The sequence below is a fragment of the Nycticebus coucang genome, chromosome 18, assembly GCF_027406575.1.
Source record: "Nycticebus coucang isolate mNycCou1 chromosome 18, mNycCou1.pri, whole genome shotgun sequence".
NCBI classification, from domain to species: Eukaryota; Metazoa; Chordata; class Mammalia; order Primates; family Lorisidae; genus Nycticebus; species Nycticebus coucang.
Genome location: NC_069797.1, coordinates 55,098,929 through 55,121,990, shown reverse-complemented (window position 1 = coordinate 55,121,990; position 23,062 = coordinate 55,098,929). Strand labels below are relative to the sequence as shown.

General features: G+C 48.0%; 1 protein-coding gene and 1 non-coding gene across 2 annotated transcripts; both read left to right on the top strand.

The window, feature by feature from the left end:
- Positions 1-16,670: 16,670 nt before the first annotated feature.
- LOC128571396 (U6 spliceosomal RNA) lies at positions 16,671-16,773 on the top strand. The gene has a single exon (XR_008375818.1). It is a non-coding gene; the product is annotated as a U6 spliceosomal RNA (small nuclear RNA).
- A 4,777-nt stretch (positions 16,774-21,550) lies between these two features.
- On the top strand, positions 21,551-22,003 carry LOC128570386 (60S ribosomal protein L27a-like). The gene has a single exon (XM_053569462.1). It carries the CDS (start codon positions 21,551-21,553, stop codon positions 21,995-21,997), a length of 447 nt encoding a protein of 148 aa, XP_053425437.1. The 3' UTR covers positions 21,998-22,003.
- Positions 22,004-23,062: the final 1,059 nt, after the last annotated feature.

Genomic DNA, 23,062 nt, shown 5'->3' with positions numbered 1-23,062 from the left:
GTGCTGAGCCCTTATGTGCATATTTAATGAGATGTTTCTATATCCCTGTTGTATTTTCTTGCTAAACAGACTTTTTCAGTGGTATGCTCTTACTCTGGAACATTTTACAAGAAGATTTGCTGCTCGGGAGGCTGAGGCAAGAGAATTGCGTAAGCCCAAGAGTTAGAGGTTGCTGTGAGCCGTGTGACGCCGCAGCACTCTACCAGAGGGCGGTGCAGTGAGACTCTGTCTCTACAAAAAAAAAAAAAAGAAGATTGCCACCTGTCTGCCCACCAATTCTAGGATCTTTAAACATCTCAAACCAGGCAATGCAAATTAGCTAAGTCTTGTTTGAGAAGTGCAGGATGTTTGTTGGAGGCCTTGAGGCAGAACTTATCTCCCCTTACTATGATCTTGGACCAAAGAATTCTAAAGCAGGAGGAAAGGGGGAAATATGAAGTCCTAGCCTCTCCTCACCTTCATTTCTGTCATAAATATTAATTATATGAATGGAAGATACAGAAAGCTATCCAAGACCATGTCAATAGGGTATAAACCGAGATAATCTGGGAATACAATTTGACTGTAATTGCTATATCCAAGTGCCCTAACTTGAGGTCTTGATTCTCTAGCAGAGAACATGGCTAAGCGCAAGCACCAGTTGCACTTGCTTTCCCTTCTCACTGAGGACAAACTTTCCACCTGCCAGAAACTACCATGTGAGGCAAGTGAGTTTTTTGCATGAAGGACTTCTGCAGCTTCCCCTTCAAGTCAGGTCTACCTGTTTGATCAGTTTTTTTTCTTAGGAATTGATCAGTTCTATTTATGCAGAGCTTTTCGTCCTTAGGAAAGTTAGTACATAACCTCTCAGCTGAGTTTGAGTGAATCTTTGGAGCCCAAGAGAGTTACACTTAATTTTCAGGAGAAAAAAATTTTGCTAGACAAGCTCCCATATGGATGTTAAGAAAGTCCATATGGGGCGGCGCCTGTGGCTCAGTCGGTAAGGCGCCAGCCCCATATACCGAGGGTGGCGGGTTCAAACCCAGCCCCGGCCAAACTGCAACCAAAAAATAGCCGGGCGTTGTGGCGGGCGCCTGTAGTCCCAGCTACTCGGGAGGCTGAGGCAAGAGAATCGCTTAAGCCCAGGAGTTGGAGGTTGCTGTGAGCTGTGTGAGGCCACGGCACTCTACCGAGGGCCATAAAAGTGAGACTCTGTCTCTACAAAAAAAAAAAGAAAGTCCATATGCACTTCTTCCATCTCCGCCACGTGTTTTTTTGAATAAGTCCTTGTTGAGTTCCTTTTGCAGATGTTGAGTCTCAGTGCTTCCTTGGCCAGAGTGCTTTATTACCTTTTTAGGAAAAAGAATCATGAGCAAGCAAAACTGTATCAGTGACCCTTTCTATTCTATATATTTTCTAGTGTCTGATTCTGAAAACTTGGCATGGGAAATGGCAGATGGGATTCAATGTAAAGAATTAGTTATATAACTGGAGTACTTTGTCTCAGGTGCGACACCTGTCCTGAATATATACCAACAACTGCCTCACACGTGGATGTGTTTGCTTTCTTTTCCATCTAATGATCTCCATGCCCTTTCTACACACTTCACCAGAGTCATCCCAGTGGGTGGATATTGGCATCACTGAAGAACTCCCTCGATCTGGGTGTGGTTTTGATAGTAGATAGAACAGGTAGGCAGCGTGAGAATCCTAACCCTAGAAAGAGATGGGAGGTGCCAGCCCCATGTACCGAGGGTGGCAGGTTCAAACCCGGCCCCGGCCAAACTGCAACCAAAAAATAGCCAGGTGTTGTGGCGGGCGCCTGTAGTCCCAGCTACTCGAGAGGCTGAGGCAAGAGAATTGCCTAAGCCCAGGAGTTGGGAGGTTGCTGTGAGCTGTGTGATGCCACGGCACTCTACTGAGGGCCATACAGTACCAAAAAAAAAAAAAAAAAAAAAAAAGATGGGAGAAGAGAGGTATCTTCTGCCATGCCCTAAGAAGCAAGGGAAATCTTTGAAGTGACGTCTTTTTTGTTGCAGTGGAAAAAGAAAATTAGCCCCATTAAGTTTCTCTTGTCATTGTCTCTTATTAAAGTGCTGCTCACACACCTGTTTGTGTTTTTTTACCTTGACCTAAACCTTCTTAGCACCTAAAGTCATTCTGTTCTTTTTTTAATGGCACTAGAGAATGAGAACCTGACGTCTTAGAAATCCTAAACCTAATTTTATCTTTTCCCCCTAAAGAAATGATTTTCTTTCCTAATACAATATACTAGATCTTGTGAATAAGCGAAGCCTTTGCTGTTACTTTCCAGGGTTTCCATGAGTTTTTCTTTCCCTTAAGAATAATTTATCTGTACTTTACTGATGACTGTTAATTTCTAACAAGTGCAGGAAGGGATGAGTTTGTGATTTCTTCTCTTACTTCCCTGCTCACCCCACTTTCAAATTACCCACCAATTCTCTAACTCCTGGAGCCTTTTGGCACATACACAATGTCTGTGGTTTCATGCTCATCAAAAGTTACTTGTGTTCCTTCTCACCATGCTGCAGCTCTCAGAGCTGACCCCTGAGTGTCTTGTGACTGCCCACTCCAAAGGCTAACTGTAGTGAGGGAGAGGCTTTAATTTTGCTTTTCTCTATTCCTGTTTTATGACTTGGCCTTTACATCCTTCCCACTCTGGCCATCTCCTTTTTCCTCCCAGGATTCCCAGGATTTGTTTCCACATCTATTTCCCAGCTGCTCTTAGCCCACCTTCCAGTGACCCTGAGAGCACAGACCTAAGTAATGTGTCCTGTGCAGAGCTCAGAGAACTGTGAGGAGCACCCATACCTGTTAAGACTCTGCTTGGGGACAGAGATGGATGGGTAAATGGTGCTGTTAGAGAAATTTTTACCTTCAAACCGGGCTCTGTTTCATCCCTGCACCCCAAACCGCCACCCCTTCTAAGAGGGTAAAATGCAGAGACTGGTTGACTGGCATGGTCTGATCCCTGCTTTTCCTAGCAACTTGGCCTACCCTGGAGTGCTGCAATCTGTGGGAACTGCTGCTTGCTTGTTTTTCCACCTGGCCTGCTCCAAATGCTTAGCCAATCTCTGGGGGCGACACAGTGCCCTATAAGGTGACTTAACACCAGGTTCCATTAGCTGTCCAAGTGACTATGTTTCCACCAATACTTTCGGCACTTGAGGATAGGGGTGGGGGGTTATTTAAAATAAAATCTAAGGTGGCAGTAGAGAATTTCTTTTGCTTTAAAAATCTTTGGACTAAAAAAAATGTTTTTATATATAAATATATAAAGTAAATTGTTATGTAACTATTATTTCCTGTATGTTCTAATTTTGTTTTATGATATAATTAAAGGAAATAAGCTGTGAAGACTTTTCATTTTCCTGTGGAAATAACCTGACTTGGAGCTGTGATTCTTAACTTCCTTAAACCTTAGAACTGCAAAGCTCCTAAGGCCGAGTGAAGGGACTTTTTTGGTATCCTTACATTTTTTAATCCCTTTTAATAGCCTTAATATGTATTCATTTAATAACACTTTTAATAGTCATTATTTAATATCCTGAACTCTACTTGCCCTCAAGAAACACAGAAGACATAATCTAAATTAACTTGATGGTTAAAACTCAACCTGAGGGCGGCGCCTGTGGCTCAGTGGGTAGGGCGCCGGCCCCATATGCCGAGGGTGGCGGGTTCAAACCCAGCCCCGGCCAAACTGCAACAAAAAAATAGCCGGGCGTTGTGGCGGGCGCCTGTGGTCCCAGCTACTTGGGAGGCTGAGTCAAGAGAATCGCCTAAGCCCAAGGATTGGGAGGTTGCTGTGAGCTGTGTGAGGCCACAGCACTCTACTGAGGGCCATAAAGTGAGACTCTGTCTCTACAAAAAAAAAAAAAAAAAAAAAAAAAAAAAAAAAAAAACTCAACCTGAGTCCCTTATCGCTGCAGAGCATTCATTGTCCTTACCTTGATTGATGAGGAGAAGATGGAGTAGCATCATGGTTAAATACACAGCTCAAAAGTCAGATTGGCAGCCGGGCGCTGTGACGGGCGCCTGTAGTCCCAGCTACTCGGGAGGCTGAGGCAAGAGAATCACTTAAGCCCAGGAGTTGGAGGTTGCTGTGAGCTGTGTGAGGCCACGGCACTCTACCCGAGGGCCATAAAGCAAGACTCTGTCTCTACAAAAAAAAAAGTCAGATTGGCTGAATTTCCAACTATACCTTTCACCGCGTATGAACTCAAGCAATTAACCCTTATGTCTTTATTGATAAGATGAGGATAAGAGTTATCTACTTTACGGAGAAGGAAGAGAAAATGAGATAATGGCACATCATCCTTTTAATTTTTAATTTTTTTTTTTTCTTGTAGAGACAGTCTCATTTTACCGCCCTCGGTAGAGTGCCATGACGTCACAGGACTCACAGCAACCTCCAGCTTTTGGGCTTATGAGATTCTCCTGCCTCAGCCTCCCAAGCAGCTGGGACTACAGGCGCCCACCACAACACCCGGCTGTTTTTTGGTTACAGTTTGGCTGAGGCCGGGTTTGAACCCTCTACCCTCGGTATATGGGGCCGGCGCCCTGCTCACTGAGCCACAGGTGCCACCCTTGTTTTTTGTTTTTGAGACAGAGTCTCAAGCTGTCACCCTGGGTAGAGTGCTGTAGCGTAACAGCTCACAGCAACCTCAAACTCTGGGGCTTAAGTGATTCTCTTGCCCCAGCCTCCCGAGTAGCTGGGACTACAGACACCCGCCCAGCGTTTTTGTTGTTGTTGCAGTTGTCATTGTTTTTAGCTGGCCTGGGCCAGATTTGAACCCTCCAGCCTTGGTGTATGTGGCTGGTGCCCTAGCCACTGAGCTATAGGCACTACCCAGGGTTACTATCCTTTGGGTAGAAATGAGCAGTGGAGCCAAATCAGCAACCTCGATTTAAATTTCACATTATCTCTCCTGCCATGACACCCCTTGGGTGTAGACTCTGGAATCACTGACAATGTGTGTCATTCATTTGTGTCCTTCAAAATGTAAAGACCATAGCCTTCAATCATCACCTAAAGGCAACACAGTCCCAGGGATGAAAGCAGTGTCTGCTCCGCTGTCCACATGAAGTCATTCAGCTCAGAACTGTTAAGGGAGGCACTTAGTAAGTCTTTGAAATAGATAAGCAGGGCTTGGCGCCTGTGGCTCAAGTGGCTAGCCAGCCACATACACCTGAGCTAGTGGGTTCAAATCCAGCCTGGGCTGGCCAAACATTAATGACGGCTGCAACCAAAAAAAATAGCCGGGCATTGTGGTGGGTGCCTGTAGTCCCAGCTACTTGGGAGGCTGAGGCAGGAGAATCGCTTGAGCCCAGGGGTTGGAGGTTACTGTGAGCTGTGATGCCATGGACACACTACCCAGGGTGACAGCTTGAGGCTCTGTCTCCAAAAAAAAAAAGATAAGCAGGCCAGGCACAGTAGCTCATACCTGTAATCCTAGCACTCTGGGAGGCGGAGTCAGGAGGACCACTTGAGCTCAGGAATTGGAGACCAGCTTGAGCCATAGAGACACACCCCTACCCCCACACCCACACGCCCGTCTTTACTAACAATAGAAAAAGTAGCCAGGCATGTGGCAGGTCCCTGTTGTAGTCCCAGGTACTCAAGAGACTGAGGCAGGAGGATTGCTTGAGCCCAGGAGTTTGAGATTGCTGTGACCTAGGCTGACACCATGGAACTCCATCTTGAGCAACAGAATGAGACTCTGCCTCAAAAAAAAAAAAAAAAAAAGGAACAGATAAGCAGACTTCTCTTTCTCCCATCTGTTGTTTAATCAGTTCAGCCAGTCTTTGGAGCCTTTGCCTTTCCTGCCTTCTCTAGCCAGAGGCTGTCTGGTGTAAGACTCACCAAAGATGATCTGTAAGTAATAAATGATCAATAAGTAATTATGGGCTGGGCGCGGTGGCTCACGTCTGTAATCCTAGCACTCTGGGAGGCTGAGGCGAGTGGATCATCTGAGCTCACCAATTCGAGACTGCTGTGAGCCAGAGCAAGACCAGGCATTGTGGTGGTGCCTGTAGTCCCAGCTACTTGGGAGGCTGAGGCAAGAGACTCACTTGAGCCCAAGAGTCTGAGGTTGCTGTGAGCTGTGACACCCCAGCATTCTACCGAGGGCAACAAACTAAGACAGTCTCAAAAAAAAAAGTATGCAAGTATTTTTAAGAGGGTACCTTGGTTTGTCTTCCACTTCATGCCCTATGAGCTTTACTTTTCTGCATTTTTAGTGATTTTCATAATAAGATTTTGAGGGGTGGGGGAAGCAGAACAATTCATGTGGATTATTGACCTTAAAGTGGAAACCAAGGGCGGCACCTGTGGATCAGTGGGTAGGGTGCCGGCCCCATATACTGAGGGTAGCTGGTTCAAACCCAGGCCCAACCAAATTGCAACAAAAAAATAGCCGGGCTTTGTGGTGGGTGCCTGTAGTCCCAGCTACTCAGGAGGCTGAGGCAAGAGAATCGCCTAAGCTCAGAAGTTGGAGGTTGCTGTGAGCGATGTGATACCACAGCACACTACCAAGGGTGATAAAGTGAGACTTGGTCTCTACAAAAAAAAATAATAAACTGAGAGAATTAAAGTGGAAACCAAAACCCTTAAATATATGCACAGGTATGGCTTGGCACCTGTAGCTCAATGGTTATGGTGCCAACCACACCGGAGCTGGCAGGTTCGAACCAGCCTGAGCATGCCAAACGACAGGCTGAGGCAAGAGGATTGCTTAAGCCCAAGAGTTTGAGGTTGCTGTGAGCTGTGATGCCATAGCACTCTACCAAAGGGCAACATAGACTGTCTCAAAAAAAAAAAGAAAAGGGCTCAGCACCTGTAGCTGAAGCAGCCAAGGTGCCAGCCACATACGCCAGAGCTGGTGGGTTCAAATCCAGCCTGGGCCTGCCAAACAACAATGACAACTCAACCAAAAAATAGCCAGGCATTGTGGCTGGTGCCTGTAGTCCCAGCTACTTGGGAGGCTGAGGCAAGAGAATCGCTTAAACCCAGGATTTGGAAGTTGCTGTGAGGCCACAGCACTCTACCCAGGACAACAGCTTGAGGTTCTGTCTCAAAAATAAAAAAAAAAAATGCACAGGCATGGAAAATAGGATTATTTTATGACCTTTAAATATAAAGAAAGATTTAAGACCTAAAAGAATAAAAGATTAGGGAGGCGCCTATGACTCAGTGAGTAGGGTACCGGCCCCATATACCAAGGGTGGTAGGTTCAAACCTGGCCCCAGCCAAACTACAACAAAAAAAATAACTGGGCATTGTGGTGGGTGCCTGTAGTCCCAGCTACTCGGGAGGCTGAGGCAAGATAATTGCCTAAGCCCAAGAGCTGGAGGTTGCTGTGAGCTGTGATGTCACAGTACTCTACCAAGGGTGACAAAGTGAGACTCTGTCTCTAAAAAAAATATATATATACATATATTTTAAAGTTAACTTAAAATTAACTTTTAAAGTTAACTTATTTTATTTTTATTTATTTATTTTTGAGACAGAGTCGCACTATGTTGCCCTGGGTAGAGCGCTGTGGCTCTCAGGTTTAAGTGATTCTCTTACCTCAGCCTCCCGAGTAGCGGGGATTATAGGTGTCTACCACAAGGCCTGGCTATTTTTGGTTATAGTTGTCATTGTTGTTTGGCAGGCCTGGGCCAGGTTTGAACCCACCAGCCCTGGTGTATGTGGCTGGTGGTCTAACCACTGAGTTATGGGCACCGAGTCAAAAATAAATAAACTTTTTTTTTTTTTAATTGTTGGAGATTCATTGAGGGTACAATAAGCCAGGTTACACTGATTGCAATTGTTAGGTAAAGTCCCTCTTGTAAAGTTAACTTTTAAAACTTTTTTTTTTTTTTTTTTGAGACAGAGTCTTACTTTGTTGCCCTTGGTAGAGTGCTGTGACATCACAGCTCACAGCAACCTCCAGCTCTTGGGCTTAGGCGATTCTCTTGCCTCAGCCTCCCGAGTATTAAAACTTTTTAAAAAGGAAAGGGTAAGTAAATTTTTTTGTTCTATCGTCCTAGACCCATGATTTATTTTTACTTTATTACCTTTTTTAATTTTTTTTATTTTTTTACTTCTTTAAACTTGAAGATGAAATTTTAACACACTCAGTAGTGTTTAGCATCCAACACTGCTTACGGTAAAAGCTCCTTATCCATACTGCCAGTTTTTCTTACGAGATTGGCCTGCCTGCTCAGAAGAATGGGCAAGGGAGGCTGTGTCCAGGGTTCCAGCAATCATTGCTGCTAAGCAGAAAGAAAAGTGAGGTTGAAAGCTACTGGTCGCCTCCCTGAGGTAAGATGCAATATAGTTTGGCTCTTCACCTGGAGCTTGGTGAGTCAGCTGAGGGTACTAACGAGGCATCTGCTGAATAAGGAGAACCAGGCTTGCATCAAACTCTTCTTGCAGCTGAGCTCTCCTGGGCTTAAGTCAGGACCAAGTAGTAGCCATCTGGATTCTGCACTGAAAGCAATAAAAAGGGCACCACTGGGACGAGGCATGTTCCCAACCTCTAAGCAACCTACAATGCATCTGCCACACCAAAGTGTTCTTCTAACCCTATTTCAAATCCTAGCCTCCTTGTGTACTGTATACCTCTTCTAGCCTCTTCCTAGCTTCCTTGTGTACTGTATAACCAGGCTGACCATCTCTGGCATAGTAGAGGGATGGGAAGGCAAGCATCTAAATAAGCTGACTGTGCAGAGGTGCTCTATACCAGGTGATACCCAGGAAGCACCTGCCCCTCTGCCTTGTATGATTGTTTAGGGGAGGGGAAGAAGAATGAAGGCCTTACCTTCCCTTGTAATAAACTTCCTAACAACAGAAACGAGTATTTTTACCTTCATGAGAATATATTTATTCAATCACTTTTCCTAAGCAATAAATAACTTTTAGCTATGTTAATTCCTCTCCCTTTGAGACAAAGCTGGCATTCAGCAGATGTTTACCAGTGGTTCGAGACACAGCTACCCCGGCACACAGACCTTCAAAGAACATTTATTCTCATTCAGAAGACAGAACATATTCTAAATGGTCTTATCCTTTCTAGGGCCAGGCAGATCTACTCTCACTCTAAAATCCCTACCTTTTTCACCACAGCCACAAAGTATGATTCATCCTTAAGATTCCAGACCACCGGGCAGCTCCTGTGGCTCAAGGAGTAGGGCGCTGGCCCCATATACCGGAGGTGGTGGGTTCAAACCCAGCCCCGGCCAAAAAAAAAACTGCAAAAAAAAAAAAAAAAAGATTCCAGAGCACCTGTAAGGGAGAAGTGGTCATGAAGACAACTCTGTTCTTAGAGCCAAACAGAATAAGCAATGACATGGAAAAGTTAACTTGGATCAGAAAAGAACCCTGGATCTAAGGTGGAAGAGTGATCAAGGCTTCCTCAAGGACTTTGGAGGGAACTACCTTTTACCTGGTCACTGAAGAGAACGAGGATGCCCCCAGGGCCTTGGAAAAGGCGATGTATCTGATTGGCTGAGAGGGCCAGAAGCTCAACCAGTTTCCCCATCAGCTCTACAGCACCCAGTTCATCCAGAGAAATCTCTTGATAAAAGCCTGGGGAAGTGGGCAGCACAGAGATGGGGGTGGGGAGAAATAAGGGGAAAAAGTTTATAAATCTACCCCACCTGTTAACTCTCACATTTGGGGAGGCTTCTCGGGAACCTCTAGTTTATAGAGGTAGGACACCCACATATGAATGACTGAAACCCAAATAGATGATGTTCTGATCCCACATACTAATGGGATGACAAAGTCAGTCTGGGTGGAGGTGTAGAACATGGTGGGATGAACCCAATAAGAAATTCTGGAAAGAGAGAACTAATGTCGTAAAAGGCAGGGGAATCCCAAGGAGGGCATTCTGGGTCCAAGTAATGGTGGAGCATCATCCTCTCCCAGACCATAAGAGGTTTCATGTAACCACATACTGAATTTCTGGAGAGAAGCCAGCACCTCACCTGTGTTGGGGTTCCTAGGAACCTCATTCTCTTACCTAGAGGCCTCCTGAGCCAGGTGCAAAGTCAGCTGGTGACAGATAAGCCTAGGCCGAGAAAACAGTCTATGTATCAGCCCTTCATGCCTGAAGTAACTAAGCTTCTATTTCTAGCTCCCCTCTGTTGAAGAGACCCTGACTTCCTCCTAGGTCTCTAAGAAGGGAGGTCAGGGCGGCACCTGTGGCTCAGTGAGTAGGGCGCCGGCCCCATATACAGAAGGTGGCGGGTTCAAACCCGGCCCCGGCCAAACTGCAACCAAAAAAAAATAGCTGGGTGTTGTGGCTGGCGCCTGTAGTCCCAGCTACTAGGGAGGCTGAGGCAAGAGAATCGCTTAAGCCCAGGAGTTGGAGGTTGCTGTGAGCTGTGTGAGGCCACAGCACTCTACCGAGGGCCATAAAGTGATACTCTGTCTTTACAAAAAAAAATAATAATAAGAAGGGAGGTCACTAAATAATTATTAGGGATGTTAGACCTGGTGGAGGGAGGGATGGGGGGGGCAAAAACCCAGAAATTAAGTGATGCAGGTGGGTGGGGAAGCCATGGAAAGAGGAGGTCAAAGGAGTCTAAACTTTTCAGCCCAGCCCTGCAGGCCTTGCTCTGTGACCTTGGACTGGTCATTGTCCTTGGGCCCGAGCTGCTGCTTCTATAAAAGAGAATAGGACTGCCTTGGCACCCATGGCTCAGTGAATAGGGCACTGGCCACGTGCACTGAGGCTGGTGGGTTCGAACCCAGCCTGGGCCAATGACAACTGCAACAAAAAAATAGCTGGGTATTGTGGTGGGCACCTGTAGTCCCAGCTACTTGGGAGGCTGAAGTGAGACAATCACTTAAGCCCAAGAGTTTGAGGTTGCTGTGAGCTGTGACGCTACAGCACTCTACTTAGGGCAACAGCTTGAGACTCTGTCTCAAAAAAAAAAAAAGAAAAAGAGGCGGCGCCTGTGGCTCAAGGAGTAGGGCGCCGGTCCCATATGCCAGAGGTGGCAGGTTCAAACCTAGCCCAGCCAAAATCCAAAAAAAAAGAGAGAGAAAGAAAGAAAAAGAATAGGCCTAAGTGGTCTTTAAGATGCCTTCTGGCTTGAACATTCTGTGAAATATACTTCCTAGCTGAGTTGGTAAGAGCCATTACAGTGAGGAGGGGACCCAGTTGTCAGTGCCCAGCACCTGGCTCTAAGAGTAATGAAAAGGCGGATCCCGTCTGCAGCCCCACAGATCTGGATAAAGTCCTGGCAGGTAAGCTTCAGCAGATCCAGACGGAGGGAAGAGGCAGGGGGATGGGAGGCAAGGGACACAGACTATTAGTCTACAGATAGCCTAATATGCCCAGACTTGGGAATCAGACTTGATTTCAATCAAATCCCAGTTCTACCACATGCTAGCTATGTGTCCTTGAGCAAGTTATTCAACCTCTCTGGGCCCTGTCCTCAAAGGGTAGTATATAAATTATAAGAGGAGAGCCTAGCATAGTACCAGGCAACTCTTAATCCTTAAGAAATGTTAGTTAGCCAAGGCCAGGGACAGTGGCTCATGCCTGTAATTCTAGCACTCTGGGAGGCTGAGGCAGGTGGATTGCTTGAGCTCAGGAGTTGCAGACCAGCCTGAGTAAGAGTGAGAGCCTGTCGCTACTAAAAATGAAAAACTGAGACAAGAGAATCACTTGAGCCCAGGAGTGTGAGGTTGCTGTGAACTATAACGCCACAGCACAGTACCCAGGGTGACAAAATGAGATTCTGTCTTGGAAAAAAAAAAAAAATGTTAGCCAGGCGCAGTAGCTCATACCTGTAATCCTAGCACTCTGGGAGGCCAAAGTGGGTAGATTGTTTGAGCTCAGGAGTTTAAGACCAGCCTGAGTGAGAGAGAGAGAGAGACCCCAGGCTGGGCACAGTGGCTCATGACTATAATCCTAGCCCTCTGGGAGGCTGAGGCAGGTGGATTGCCTAAATTCATGGGTTTGAGACCAGCCTGAGCAAGAGTAAGACCTTGTCTCTAAAAATAGCCAGGCATTGTAGTGGGCAATTATAATCCCAGCTACTTGGGAGGCTGAGGCAAGAGAATCGCTTGAGCCCAAGAGTTTGAAGTTGCTGTGAGCTGTGACGCCACAGCACTCTACCGAGGGTGCCAAAGTGAAACTCTGTCTTGGGGGGAAAAAAAAAGGCTTGGTGCCTGTGGCTCAAGTGGCTAAGGTGCCAGCCACATACACCTAAGCTGGTTCAAATTCAGCCCAGGCCTGCCAAATAACAATGACGGCTGCAACCAAAAAATAGCCAGGTGTTGTGGTAGGTGACTGTAGTCCCAGCTACTTGGGAGGCTGAGGCAAGAGAATCGCTTGAGCCCAAGAGTTGGAGGTTGCTATGATGCCACAGCACTCCACTCAAGGTGACAGCTTGAGGCTCTTTCTCAAAAGAAAAAAAAAGGGGGGGGGGCGGCACCTGTGGCTCAGTGAGTAGGGCGCCAACCCCATATACCAAGGGTGGTGGGTTCAAACCCGACCCTGGCCAAACTGTAACAAAAAATAGCTGGGCGTTGTGGCGGGCACCTGTGGTCCCAGCTACTGGGGAGGCTGAGGCAAGAGAATCACCTAAGTCCAGGAGCTGGAGGTTGCTGTGAGCTGTGATGATACAGCACTCTACCAAGGGCAATAAAGTGAGAGTCTGTCTCTACAAAAAAAAAAAAAGAAAGAAATGTTAAAGAGCACAGAACAAGCCAAGACAGAGGCAGGTTTCCTGCCTGAGTGTACCACCCTCAGTCCGCTCCTGGTCTAGTCCCTGCCATATGACAGCCTCACCAGTGAAATTGGCCAGCACCTGGCAGTAGCTAGAGAACCGGAACTGATGTAACCACTGCTGCGTCTCTGAGATGGTAGCTCCAGGGTTCAGATCCTGAGGCAGAAAGAGGGGGGTCCTGAGAACAAGGGAGAATGCAAACAGCCCCTCCTTGGGAAGTTCCAACGCTCAGAGGGGGAGGCTCCTGTCTGGTAAATTGTGATCTGAGGCCATGCCATATCTGGCCACGAGGGGGCAGGGCCACCCTGTCCTGGATAATCCTGGATCAGTGACATGAAGCCTCTGAGAAGCCTTTGGCACAGTGGTTGGGGAGTTGGAAGGGAAATACTCACCTCAGCTGGTCTACACCCCAAAGTGTCCAAAGCAAATGGTGATGAGGAACAAAGCCTGTGAGGAGGAGCAGGGCATCCAGTCTCTGCCCCTCACTAGCCCTTCCCCCAGGACTGTGCCCGCATGCTCATCCAGAAGCTCAACCCTGCAGCTTCCCCCATGGGCTGATAGAAGGCACTCATCCCTACTCACCTCTCTGGGGACAGGAGTTTGCAGGAGTTAGGGGAGATCAGAGCTAGAGGGCAGAAAGGCTGGTGAGGCTCTAGCCATGGTGAACACTGTGGGCAAACAAACAGCTGGTGTCCCAAGGGCAGCGGTGGCTTTTTGCTCACCTCCTTCCATCTGTCTATTCAGAATTGACAAGGGACCTGCCTTGGCTCTGACCAGTAGACTGAGTTTCAACACAAGGGATAAGAACCAAATAGCCAGCAGGTCTGGAGAAGTTGGGAAAGGCCCCTGAAAAAGCCATCCAGCCAGGCAGAGGGAGCATCACTCACAGGGAGATGGTGGCGATAGCAGGACACAAGAGCCGAGTCTGAAAGGTATTAGTTCCCAGGAGCTTCAAACTACAGCAGGGCAGCGGGTGTCCTCTGTAGAAGCAGAGATCACCTGGGGGCTGTGATAGCCCAGTGCAGTCATAGTCCTTGTGGCTTCAGTTTCCCCATCTTTACACTACGGATCTTTTGTCTAAATCTCCCCTCTTTTTCTTGCTGTCCCAACACACACCTCCAAGAAAACAATGCTCTCACAGGCACACTGAGACTTGTTTCTCCCGGTCAGTTTTCAGTTTCCAATTAGCTCCTTTGGGCTTCAAGGGGAGTGACAACAAAGCCTCAGAGGCCCCTCTGTGCCTCTCTTTCTCAGAGCCCAGACTCTACTGTGGGCTCTGAGAAAGAGATTTAGCCCCCTCACCCTCTGTAAAGAGAAAGAAACAGAGATGGGGTACAGCAGACTGAGCAAAGCAAAGCAGGGCCAGCACCCACACAGCCAGAGAGCCAGGGTAATAGCTCTGCATGAGAGGAAAAAGGGGCCCCAGAGCTGCCTGTACCTTGAACACCTTAATGAGGCAGCCAGCTGAGTGCAGGTGCTCTGGCAGAAGTCCCTTGTCACTGGGCTTGAAGGTGTCGATCTGGAGGTGAAGAGGGATGCCCTACCTCTCTCTCTACCTTTCTTCCGAACTCAGTGCTGATGCAGTGAGCCTGAAGTGGAGAAGAAGCAAAGAGAAAGCAGGGTGACTCCAGGTGCCACCTACATGTTACTTACCTGCCTGTCACCTGTCAGCCACTTACCACAGCAACTTTCAATCCCTAAGCATTGTCTCTTTCTTTTTAAGAACCAAGAGACAGAAGCAAGAATGGCATTTATTTTTAAAGCATCACTTTATTAGATTCTTTTCCTTGTTCAAAATCCTTCAATGGTGCTCCATGGCTATGGGATAAGGAGCAAACTAAGCCAGGTATTAAAGTACTTTAAAGAATCAAGCAAGAGAGCTCAGAGCCTGTGGCTCAAGCTGCTAAGACGCCAACCATATACATCTGAGCTCGCAGGTTTGAATCCAGCCCCGCCTACTAAACAACAATGAGAACTGCAATAAAAAAATAGCCGGGAGTTGTGGTGGGCACCTGTAGTCACAGCTACTTGGGAGGTAGAGGCAGGAGAATCGCTTGAGCCCAGAAATTGGAGGTTGCTGTGAGCCGTGATGCCACAGCACACTACCCAGGGAGACAGCTTAAGACTCTTGTCTCAAGGCTTGACTTGATTGGAGGCAGCTCTTTCTCACCCATCAGTGAACCCACTGGCCCACCAAGGCCACCCTAGTCATGAGCACAACATATCAGCATAGCCCTCTAGAGGTCTCTAACCCAGGAACCTCTCCTTACTTACATCTGACCCAAGTATTGCATGGGACACAGTAAAAAATTATTATACTGGGGCGGCGCCTGTGGCTCAGTCGGTAAGGTGCCGGCCCCATATACCGAGGGTGGCGGGTTCAAACCCGGCCCCGGCCAAACTGCAACCAAAAAATAGCTGGGCGTTGTGGCGGGCGCCTGTAGTCCCAGCACACGGGAGGCTGAGGCAAGAGAATCACTTAAGCCCAGGAGTTGGAGGTTGCTGTGAGCTGTGTGAGGCCACAGCACTCTACCGAGGGCCATAAAGTGAGACTCTGTCTCTACAAAAAAAAAAAAAAAAAAAAATTATTATACTAAAAAATTATTTATTTGAAATTCTAATTTAAAAAATATATATATATTCTACTTTTACTGGACATCCTGTATTCTATTTGCAAATCTGGCAATCTACTCCAGGCAGCCTTCCTGGCCTTCCAACCCACACAGCCTGCAGCCTCTGTGTCCTGCCTGGCAGCAGGATTCTAAGGGCAGGCAGGGACTCCCTCCATTCTCACCCACTGCCCACTACAGCACTCCCAGATTTCATGAAGAACAGCTAACAGGGTACCTGTACAGTGAGGAGAATGAGGCTGACAGAGATTATGGGACCTAGGCAAGATTCATGCTGGGAAGTAGCCAAACTGGAATTGTGTCACACCTGCCTAACTTCTAGTTCATGTACTTAGACCATGGTGGGCACTCAAAAAGGTGGTGACAAGTACCGTTCGATGTATTTAATGTGCAAAGTGTGTGGAAAATACTGAAAATGTATAAAGAAGAATACAGGCATCTCTCATAACTCCACCTCTCAGAGATAGCTACTGTTACATGCAAATTTATTTCTTCCTGTCTTCTCTGGGCAAAGAAAAAAATGTCCATATTCTTTTACCCAGAAATCCCTTTCAGTGCATTTATCCATCAGCAGCGTTTGATAAGTACACAAAGATATACATGCCAGATGTTCATGCTAGCAGCACTTTTTTTTTTTTTTTAAGCAGCTCTGTGCCTGTAGCTCAGCGGCTAGGGCACCGGCCACATGCACCAGAGCTGGTGGGTTCAAACCTGGCCCAGGCCTGCCAAACAATGACAACTACAACAACAAAAAAATTAGCCGGGCGTTGTGGCAGGCGCCTATAGTCCCAGCTACTTGGGAGGCTGAGGCAAGAGAATCGCTTAAGCCCAAGAGTTGGAGGTTGCTGTGACCATCATACTCCCACAGCACTCTACCAAGGGCGACAAAATAAGACTCTGTCTCAAAAAAAAAAAAAAATTTTTTTTTTATTCCTGGGACTGGGCATGGTGGCTCATGCCTGTAATCCAAGCAGTTCGGGAGGCCCAGGCAGGGATGCCGCAGCACTCTATCCAGGGTGACAGAGTGAGACTGTCTCAGAAAAATAAATAAGTTTGGGGACTGGGGTTTGCAGTTTTTGGCTGGGGCCAGGTTTGAACCTGCCACCTCCAGTATATGGGGCTGGTGCCCTACTCCTTGAGCCACAGGTGCCACCCCATAAATAAATAAGGTTTGAGCCCTATTTTGTAAAAGGAAGGAAAGAAAAATGGAAGAGAGGGAGGGGGAGAGAGAAGAAAAAGGGAAAGAAAGAAAGAAGGGAAAGAAAGGAAAGGAGGGAAGGAAAGAAAGAGAAAAGAATATAAACATTAGTGCTTGCTTTGTCAGCACATGTACTTAAATTGGAAAGATACAGAAAAGATTATCCCAGCCCTGTGTGAAGATGACCTACAAATTTATGACTCTCACTTTGTTGCCCCCAATAGAGTACCATGGCGTCATAGCTCAGAGCAACTTCAGCCTCCCGGGTAGCAGGACTGCAGGCACCCGCCACAATGCCGGCTGTTTTTAGAGAGAGGGTCTCGCTCTAGCTCAGGCTGGTCTCAAACTCATGAGCTTAGGTGATCTGCCACCTAGTCTCAAACTCCCAGAGTGCTGGGATTTCAGGCGTGAGCCACCACACCCGGCCATATATGGAATCTTAACTAGTTTTTCTCTGTGTGGATTTGACCTGTCTACATTTCTTGGCAATTTATGCCCTTTTCCATATAAATTATTTATCTACTCACATCCTTTGCCCAATTTTCTATTGATCTTTTATTAATTATAAGAACTCTTTATATATTAATGATACAACACATTGTATGTCATATGTGGCAAATACTTGTCTCTTTTGATGTTGCCTTTTAATTTTGCCTGTGTATTTCAGACCACTACTTTTTATGAAGCTAAATTCCGCCCTGTGTTTTGTAGTTTCTTGCATTGCTTTAATGTTTAACAAGTCCTTCCCTGTGTTGAGATTTGATAAACATTTATCTGTAGTTTTTCTTCAAGGTACTTTCTGGCAGAGCATCATCCTTATTGCCCAGGCCCCCTTGCCTTCTCACCTACACTGCTGCCACGCCTTCTGAGCCCCTACCTCACCTCCCACCTCCTCCCAATTCCAGCTTCAGGCTCACCTGTAGGAAGAGGGAGGTCCTCTTGGTTGGGTCCCAGTGAAACTCCACTGTGTTAAGTTGTGAGGGCAATATTTGGGGTTCCATCCATCACCCCCACAGACAGTGGCACATCTGCAGGCAAGCAGGGAGGAAGACTCAGCCCTCTGAGTCCACAAGGACTTCCAAGCCAGAAAGTGGGCTTGAAGGGTCCCTCGTCCCTTCCTACTCACCGATGTCCAAGATCTGGTCCCAGGCCGGCTGCACTTCCACCCTTCCAGCTGCTGCTGCTCCATGTACTACAGGTGTGGATCGTGGAACATCACTCGCACCACACTCTGCAGTCACAGGAGGGCGTGGTGCACAGGTCAGAGGGTGCCAGGGGAACCAGTCTTCATGCCTGGGTAGACCAACTTTCCCTATCCTGCTTTCTTCTCACCCCCAGGAGGCATTAGGACGTACCCTGTTTCCCCGAAAATAAGACCTACTTACAGGAAAGATAAGACGTCCCCTGAAAATAAGACCTAGCGCATCTCTGGGAGCACACCTTAAAATAAGACACTGTCTTATTTTCGGGGAAACAGGGTAGAATCATTAAATGCCTGTTCAAATGCCCATCTGCCACTCACACCATGATACGAGGAAGTACTATAGACTTCCTGAGCCTCAGTTTCCTCATCTCTATACCCTTAGTCACTCTATACCCTTTTCTTTGCAGCATGTATGACTATTTGCTCTTTTGTTTTGTTTTTGAGATAAAGCCTCACTCTGTCGCCCTAGGTAGAATGTCATGGTGTCATCATAGCTCATAGCATCTTCAAAACTCTTGGGCTCAACCAACCCTCTTGCCTCAACCTCCTGAGTAGCTGGGACCACAGGTGCCCACCATAATGCTTGGCCGGTTTTTTCTATTTTTAGTAGAGACAGGGTCTCACTCCTGCTCAGGATGGTCTTGAACTCCTGAGCTCAAGCAATCCACCTGCCTCAGCTTCCCAGAATGCAAGGATTACAGGTGTGAGCCACCGCGCCAGGCCTCATATCATCATTTATAATTGCACATAATCTGCGTAATTTTTTGTCTTAGTAGAATGTAAGCCTTTGGCAGAAGGAACCTATATCTTTTCATGGCTGAATCTCTAGCACATAGAACATTTTTTGGCATAGAACAGGGACTAAAGGGGGCAGCGCCTGTGGCTCAAGGAGTAGGGCGCTGGCCCCATATACCAGGGGTACTGGGTTCAAACCCGGCCCCGGCCAAAAAACGAAAAGGGACTAAATAGATAAATTTTCGAGAAAAGGTCGTGTATGTGAATAACAATGTATAAATGTACTCCTAAATCTCAGTTCTGCTACTGACTGGCTTTGTGTCCTTCAGAAAATACTTCAGCTCTCTGTACCTATTTCCTCAATAATTCCTGCCTACACTGAGCCATTGTAAGGGTCAGTTTAAATGATGGACTTGAGAGGGCTCTACTTGACAAATGACATCACAAAGCTGGTGTGGTACCTTACGCCTTTAATAACAGCACTCTGGGAGGCCAAGATAGGTGGATTGCCTGAGCTCAGGGGTTTGAGACCAGCCTGAGCTAGAGCAGGACCCCATCTTTAAAAAATAGCTGGACATTGTGGTGGGCACCTGTAGTCTCAGCTACTTGGGAGGCTGAGGCAAGAGACTCATTTGAGCACAAGAATTTGAGGTTGCTGTGAGCTGTGATGCTGTGGCACTCTACCAAGGGTGTCAAAGTGAGACTCTGTCTCAAAAAAGAAATATATATATATATATAAATGACATCACAGTGAAGATGGTAGCTTTCTGCCAAGTCCAGGAGTAGATGTACCGACTTTCAGAAGCCAGGGGCACTGAGTGGCGTTGCTCAGCTTGGGGTTGCACAGCAGCTGCACCTCATATGACTCGCCTGGGAGAAATTAAGGAGATGTGTGAGCCCCACTCAGGGCAGAGGGCACCCACCCTGGGCCTGGCTTTCAGAGCTTGCTGCCCACGTTGCCCCTTCCCTTTCCTAGGCCCGGCGTACCCTGGTTCAGGTAGGTGAGGGTCTCCTCTTGCTGCTTCACAGCTGGCGAGTGGCTGCATAGAGCATGTACTGGAACACGAGGCAGGATGGCTCCGCACTGGGGATGTTGGGCAGCTCTTCCTGCTTCAAGTAGGGCAAAGGCAGGGGCTCCCTGCCAAGGAAAGGAGGGCACGGGTGGCTTCCTTCCCTGGCCATCCCATCCCATAAGGGGCTTTGACACTGCTCGACCTTCTCTCCAGGGAACCTACAGATTCCTATAGCAGGCACCCCAGCAGCACCCACCCCCATTCAGCTCCTCTGGCCTCCAGGAGGCCTCCCTTAAAGTGCTAATCCCAGATTTGTGGCTGTTGTACTAAACAGCCACCATCAATCACTTGTCTTTGAAACCTCAGGGCTCAGCTTGGTGCCTGTGGCTCAAGCGGCTAAGGTGCCAGCCACATACACCAGAGCTGGCAGGTTCAAATCCAGCCCGGGCCTGCCAAACAACAATGACTGCTGCAACCAAAAAATAGCCGGGCATTGTGGTGGGCTCCTGTAGTCCCAACTACTTGGGAGGCGGAGGCAGGAGAATAGCTTGAGCCCCAGGAGTTGAAGGTTGTTGTGAGCTGTGATTCCATGGCACTCTACCCAAGGACAACAGCTTGAGGCTCTGTCTCAAAAAAAGAAAAAAAAGAAAAAGAAACCTCAGGGCTTGCCTGATTTCTAGTATAAATGCCCACCAAAAATATCCTGAGTGGGTAGGTGATCAGGGTATTTTGAGGTGTTCCAGGACCCACTAAACTCCAGGCACATTTGACTACTTCCTCATTTCCAAAGGAGCCCAAGAGCAGGAACTTGTTCCTTTGGCTTAAAAGAGATGGCTCTACCATTTCTTGCCCTATTTTATACCAGGGCCTTCTTGAGGGACAAGGGACCTGGCCCTTACCTGAGCAGGCTTCTGGGAGACCCTGGGTACAGTTCTCTAGGACTGGGCCACAAATGTTCTGGCTGGTTGTGCCTAAACAACATTTTGGGAAAAGAGCAGGGCCAGCTGTGTGATAGCTCAGGGTGCCCTAGGTTGGAGGCACAACAAGTGGGCCTCCCAGCTGGAGCCTCTACCTTTATACACAGCACACCTGGTCAGTGAGCAGACACGGGTAAATACTGCCAAAGGGTGGAGCAAGGCTGGGGCTTCCCATCAGCTGAGCACTCAGGACTCTGGGAAACAGCCCCTGCCAGGGCAATCCAAGTTGGGAGTATCACAGCTGGTGTTCCCAGAGCTTCCCGCTAATCATTAACTTGAAGTGGAGATGGAGTTACAGCAAAACAAAGTCACAAGGATGGACATCCACTCCCACACATGTCCCAAGAAGCCCAGGCACAAGAAGGGGCACACTCAGGCTTTAAGTTCTGTCCCAGATCCAGAAGCCATGCAGAGTCCTGGCCCTTCATGTGACCTCATGGGATAGGACAAACAGACACAGCATCTCATGGACCCACAAAGGGCCTTTCCTGCCAATTCTCCTCTCTCCACTGCCACACACAGAGGTACAGTGGGGGCAGGCACCTGTCCTTTAGCTTAGGGCTGCCTGGCTACAACTGGGGTTTACAGAATACAGCACAGGAATGGTACTGAGAGGAGGGAGAGGTGTCCCTACTAGGGCAGCTCAGGGGCTCCAGTGGGGCCAGTTACTTTGTCCTTCCCTGCCCTGGAGCTTGGAGCAGTCTGTGTTTATGGACAAATACAGCCTGCTTGAGGGGGCTTCTTTTCCCACACTCAGACCCTGTTGTCACTGTACACAAACAGCCCCAGCCCCCTGCCCACCTCTCACTACTAGGTTTGGTAGAAACAGACCTAGGACTTGCATAGAGCAGAAACAGGGCTCTAAGAATGTGGCCTGACTTCATGCAATCCTACCTAGCTGTCCCAGCTGCCTTCCTGATTCTGGGGCCCTGCCTTTGTGAGGGGTGAAACCAAAGAGTTTCCCAGGTCCAGCACCCCTACCTCCAGGTCCTTCAATGCTTTCTCTTTCATGAGTCCACATGAAAATGCAAATGGGGAGCTCTTTTGTCTGGGCTGCCGACATGCCATCCAGACTGAGGAAGACCCGGAAGCTTCGGGGCCACGTGAGCCAGGGCCACGGCCATATCGGCAAGCACAGGAAGTCCCCAGGAGGCCGAGGTAATGTTGGTGGCATGCATCATTACAGGACCAACTTCAACAAATATAACCCAGGTTACTTTGGGAAAGTTGGTATGAGGCATTACCACTTAAAGAGGAACCAGAGCTACTGCCCAACTGTCAGCCTTGACAAATTGTGGACACTGGTCAGTGAGCGGACACGGGTAAATGCTGCCGAGAACAAGACAGGAGTTGCTCCCATCATTGATGTAGTAGGATCAGGGTACTACAAAGTTCTGGGGAAGGGAAAACTCCCAAAGCAGCCAGTCATTGTGAAGGCCAAATTCTTCAGCAGAAGAGCTAAAGAGAAGATTAAGGGTGTTGGAGGGGCTTGTGTCCTGGTGGCTTGAAGCCAAATGGAGGGGAAGTTCATTAAATGCTATTTCCTTGTTAAAAAAAAAAAAAAAAAAAAAGCGGCGCCTGTGGCTCAGCAGGTAGGGCGCCGGTCCCATATGCCAGAGGTGGCGGGTTCAAACCCAGCCCTGGCCAAAAAAAAAAAAAAAAAAAAAAAAAAAATGCACATGGGGAGAATAGGAAAGAACGTGAGGGGATGGAAACATTCCTGCCTGCAGCGCTGACAGAGCCCAAGTTTCTGAGATCCCCTTCATAAGATCTCCCTAAGGTTGTGAGAACTGACCCTTTGCCCATAGTTGGATTCCAGACAAAGAGACACCCTAGAACTCTCCTACCGAAAGCAGAGCAGAACTCCAGGAAGGGCAGGATGTGGGGCCAGGATAGAGGGCCAGGAGACGGGTGGAATTCCTGAAGGGCCTGGGGACAGGGGGTGAGGTGGAGCAGGGGAGAAGAGCAGGTGAGTGGAGCCTTATTCTGGGTGGAAGTAGGAAAGGGTAGAAGCTTGGGTGGGTGCCCTTCCCAAGGGCAGTAAGCTCTGAAAGCCATCGTAGCCTGAAGTGGAGATGGAGTTACAGCAAAACAAAGTCAAAAGGATGGACATCCAATCCCACAAGGACCCCAGCAGCTGCTGGTACCAGAGTAGGTCTGCAACTCTAGAACCCAACCCCCCCACCTGTTCACTGCCCTCTCTCCTCCCACTCACCTGGGAGTGTCTGGGCTTCTCTCCACATACCTGGGCCAAGGTATTGCTGGGCCTATTCCTAGTTTTCCTTGGCCCTCTCTGTAAGAGAAAAAGCTGGGACTTGAGGCAGATGGAGCTGGGTGAGTTGCACCCCTCCCCACTGCGCCCCCTGTCTAGGCACAGCACAGGAATCTGTACAGCCTGTCTCTAGGCCCAGAGGGGCCTGAGGAAACTTCTGGTCCAGCCCTCCCACTCTGTAGAGGAATCTCAGGCCCTGGGTTGGTCTGAGGCCAGAGGGTAGGGACACTGCCCAGATTCATCTCTTCACATTTCTGAACCTATTTCTTTCTTTCTTTTTTTTTTTGAGACAGAGTTTCTT

Bases quoted from the DNA above. Each gene is read 5' to 3' on its own strand.
- LOC128570386 (XM_053569462.1), top strand. From the start codon at position 21,551: ATGCCATCCAGACTGAGGAAGACCCGGAAGCTTCGGGGCCACGTGAGC.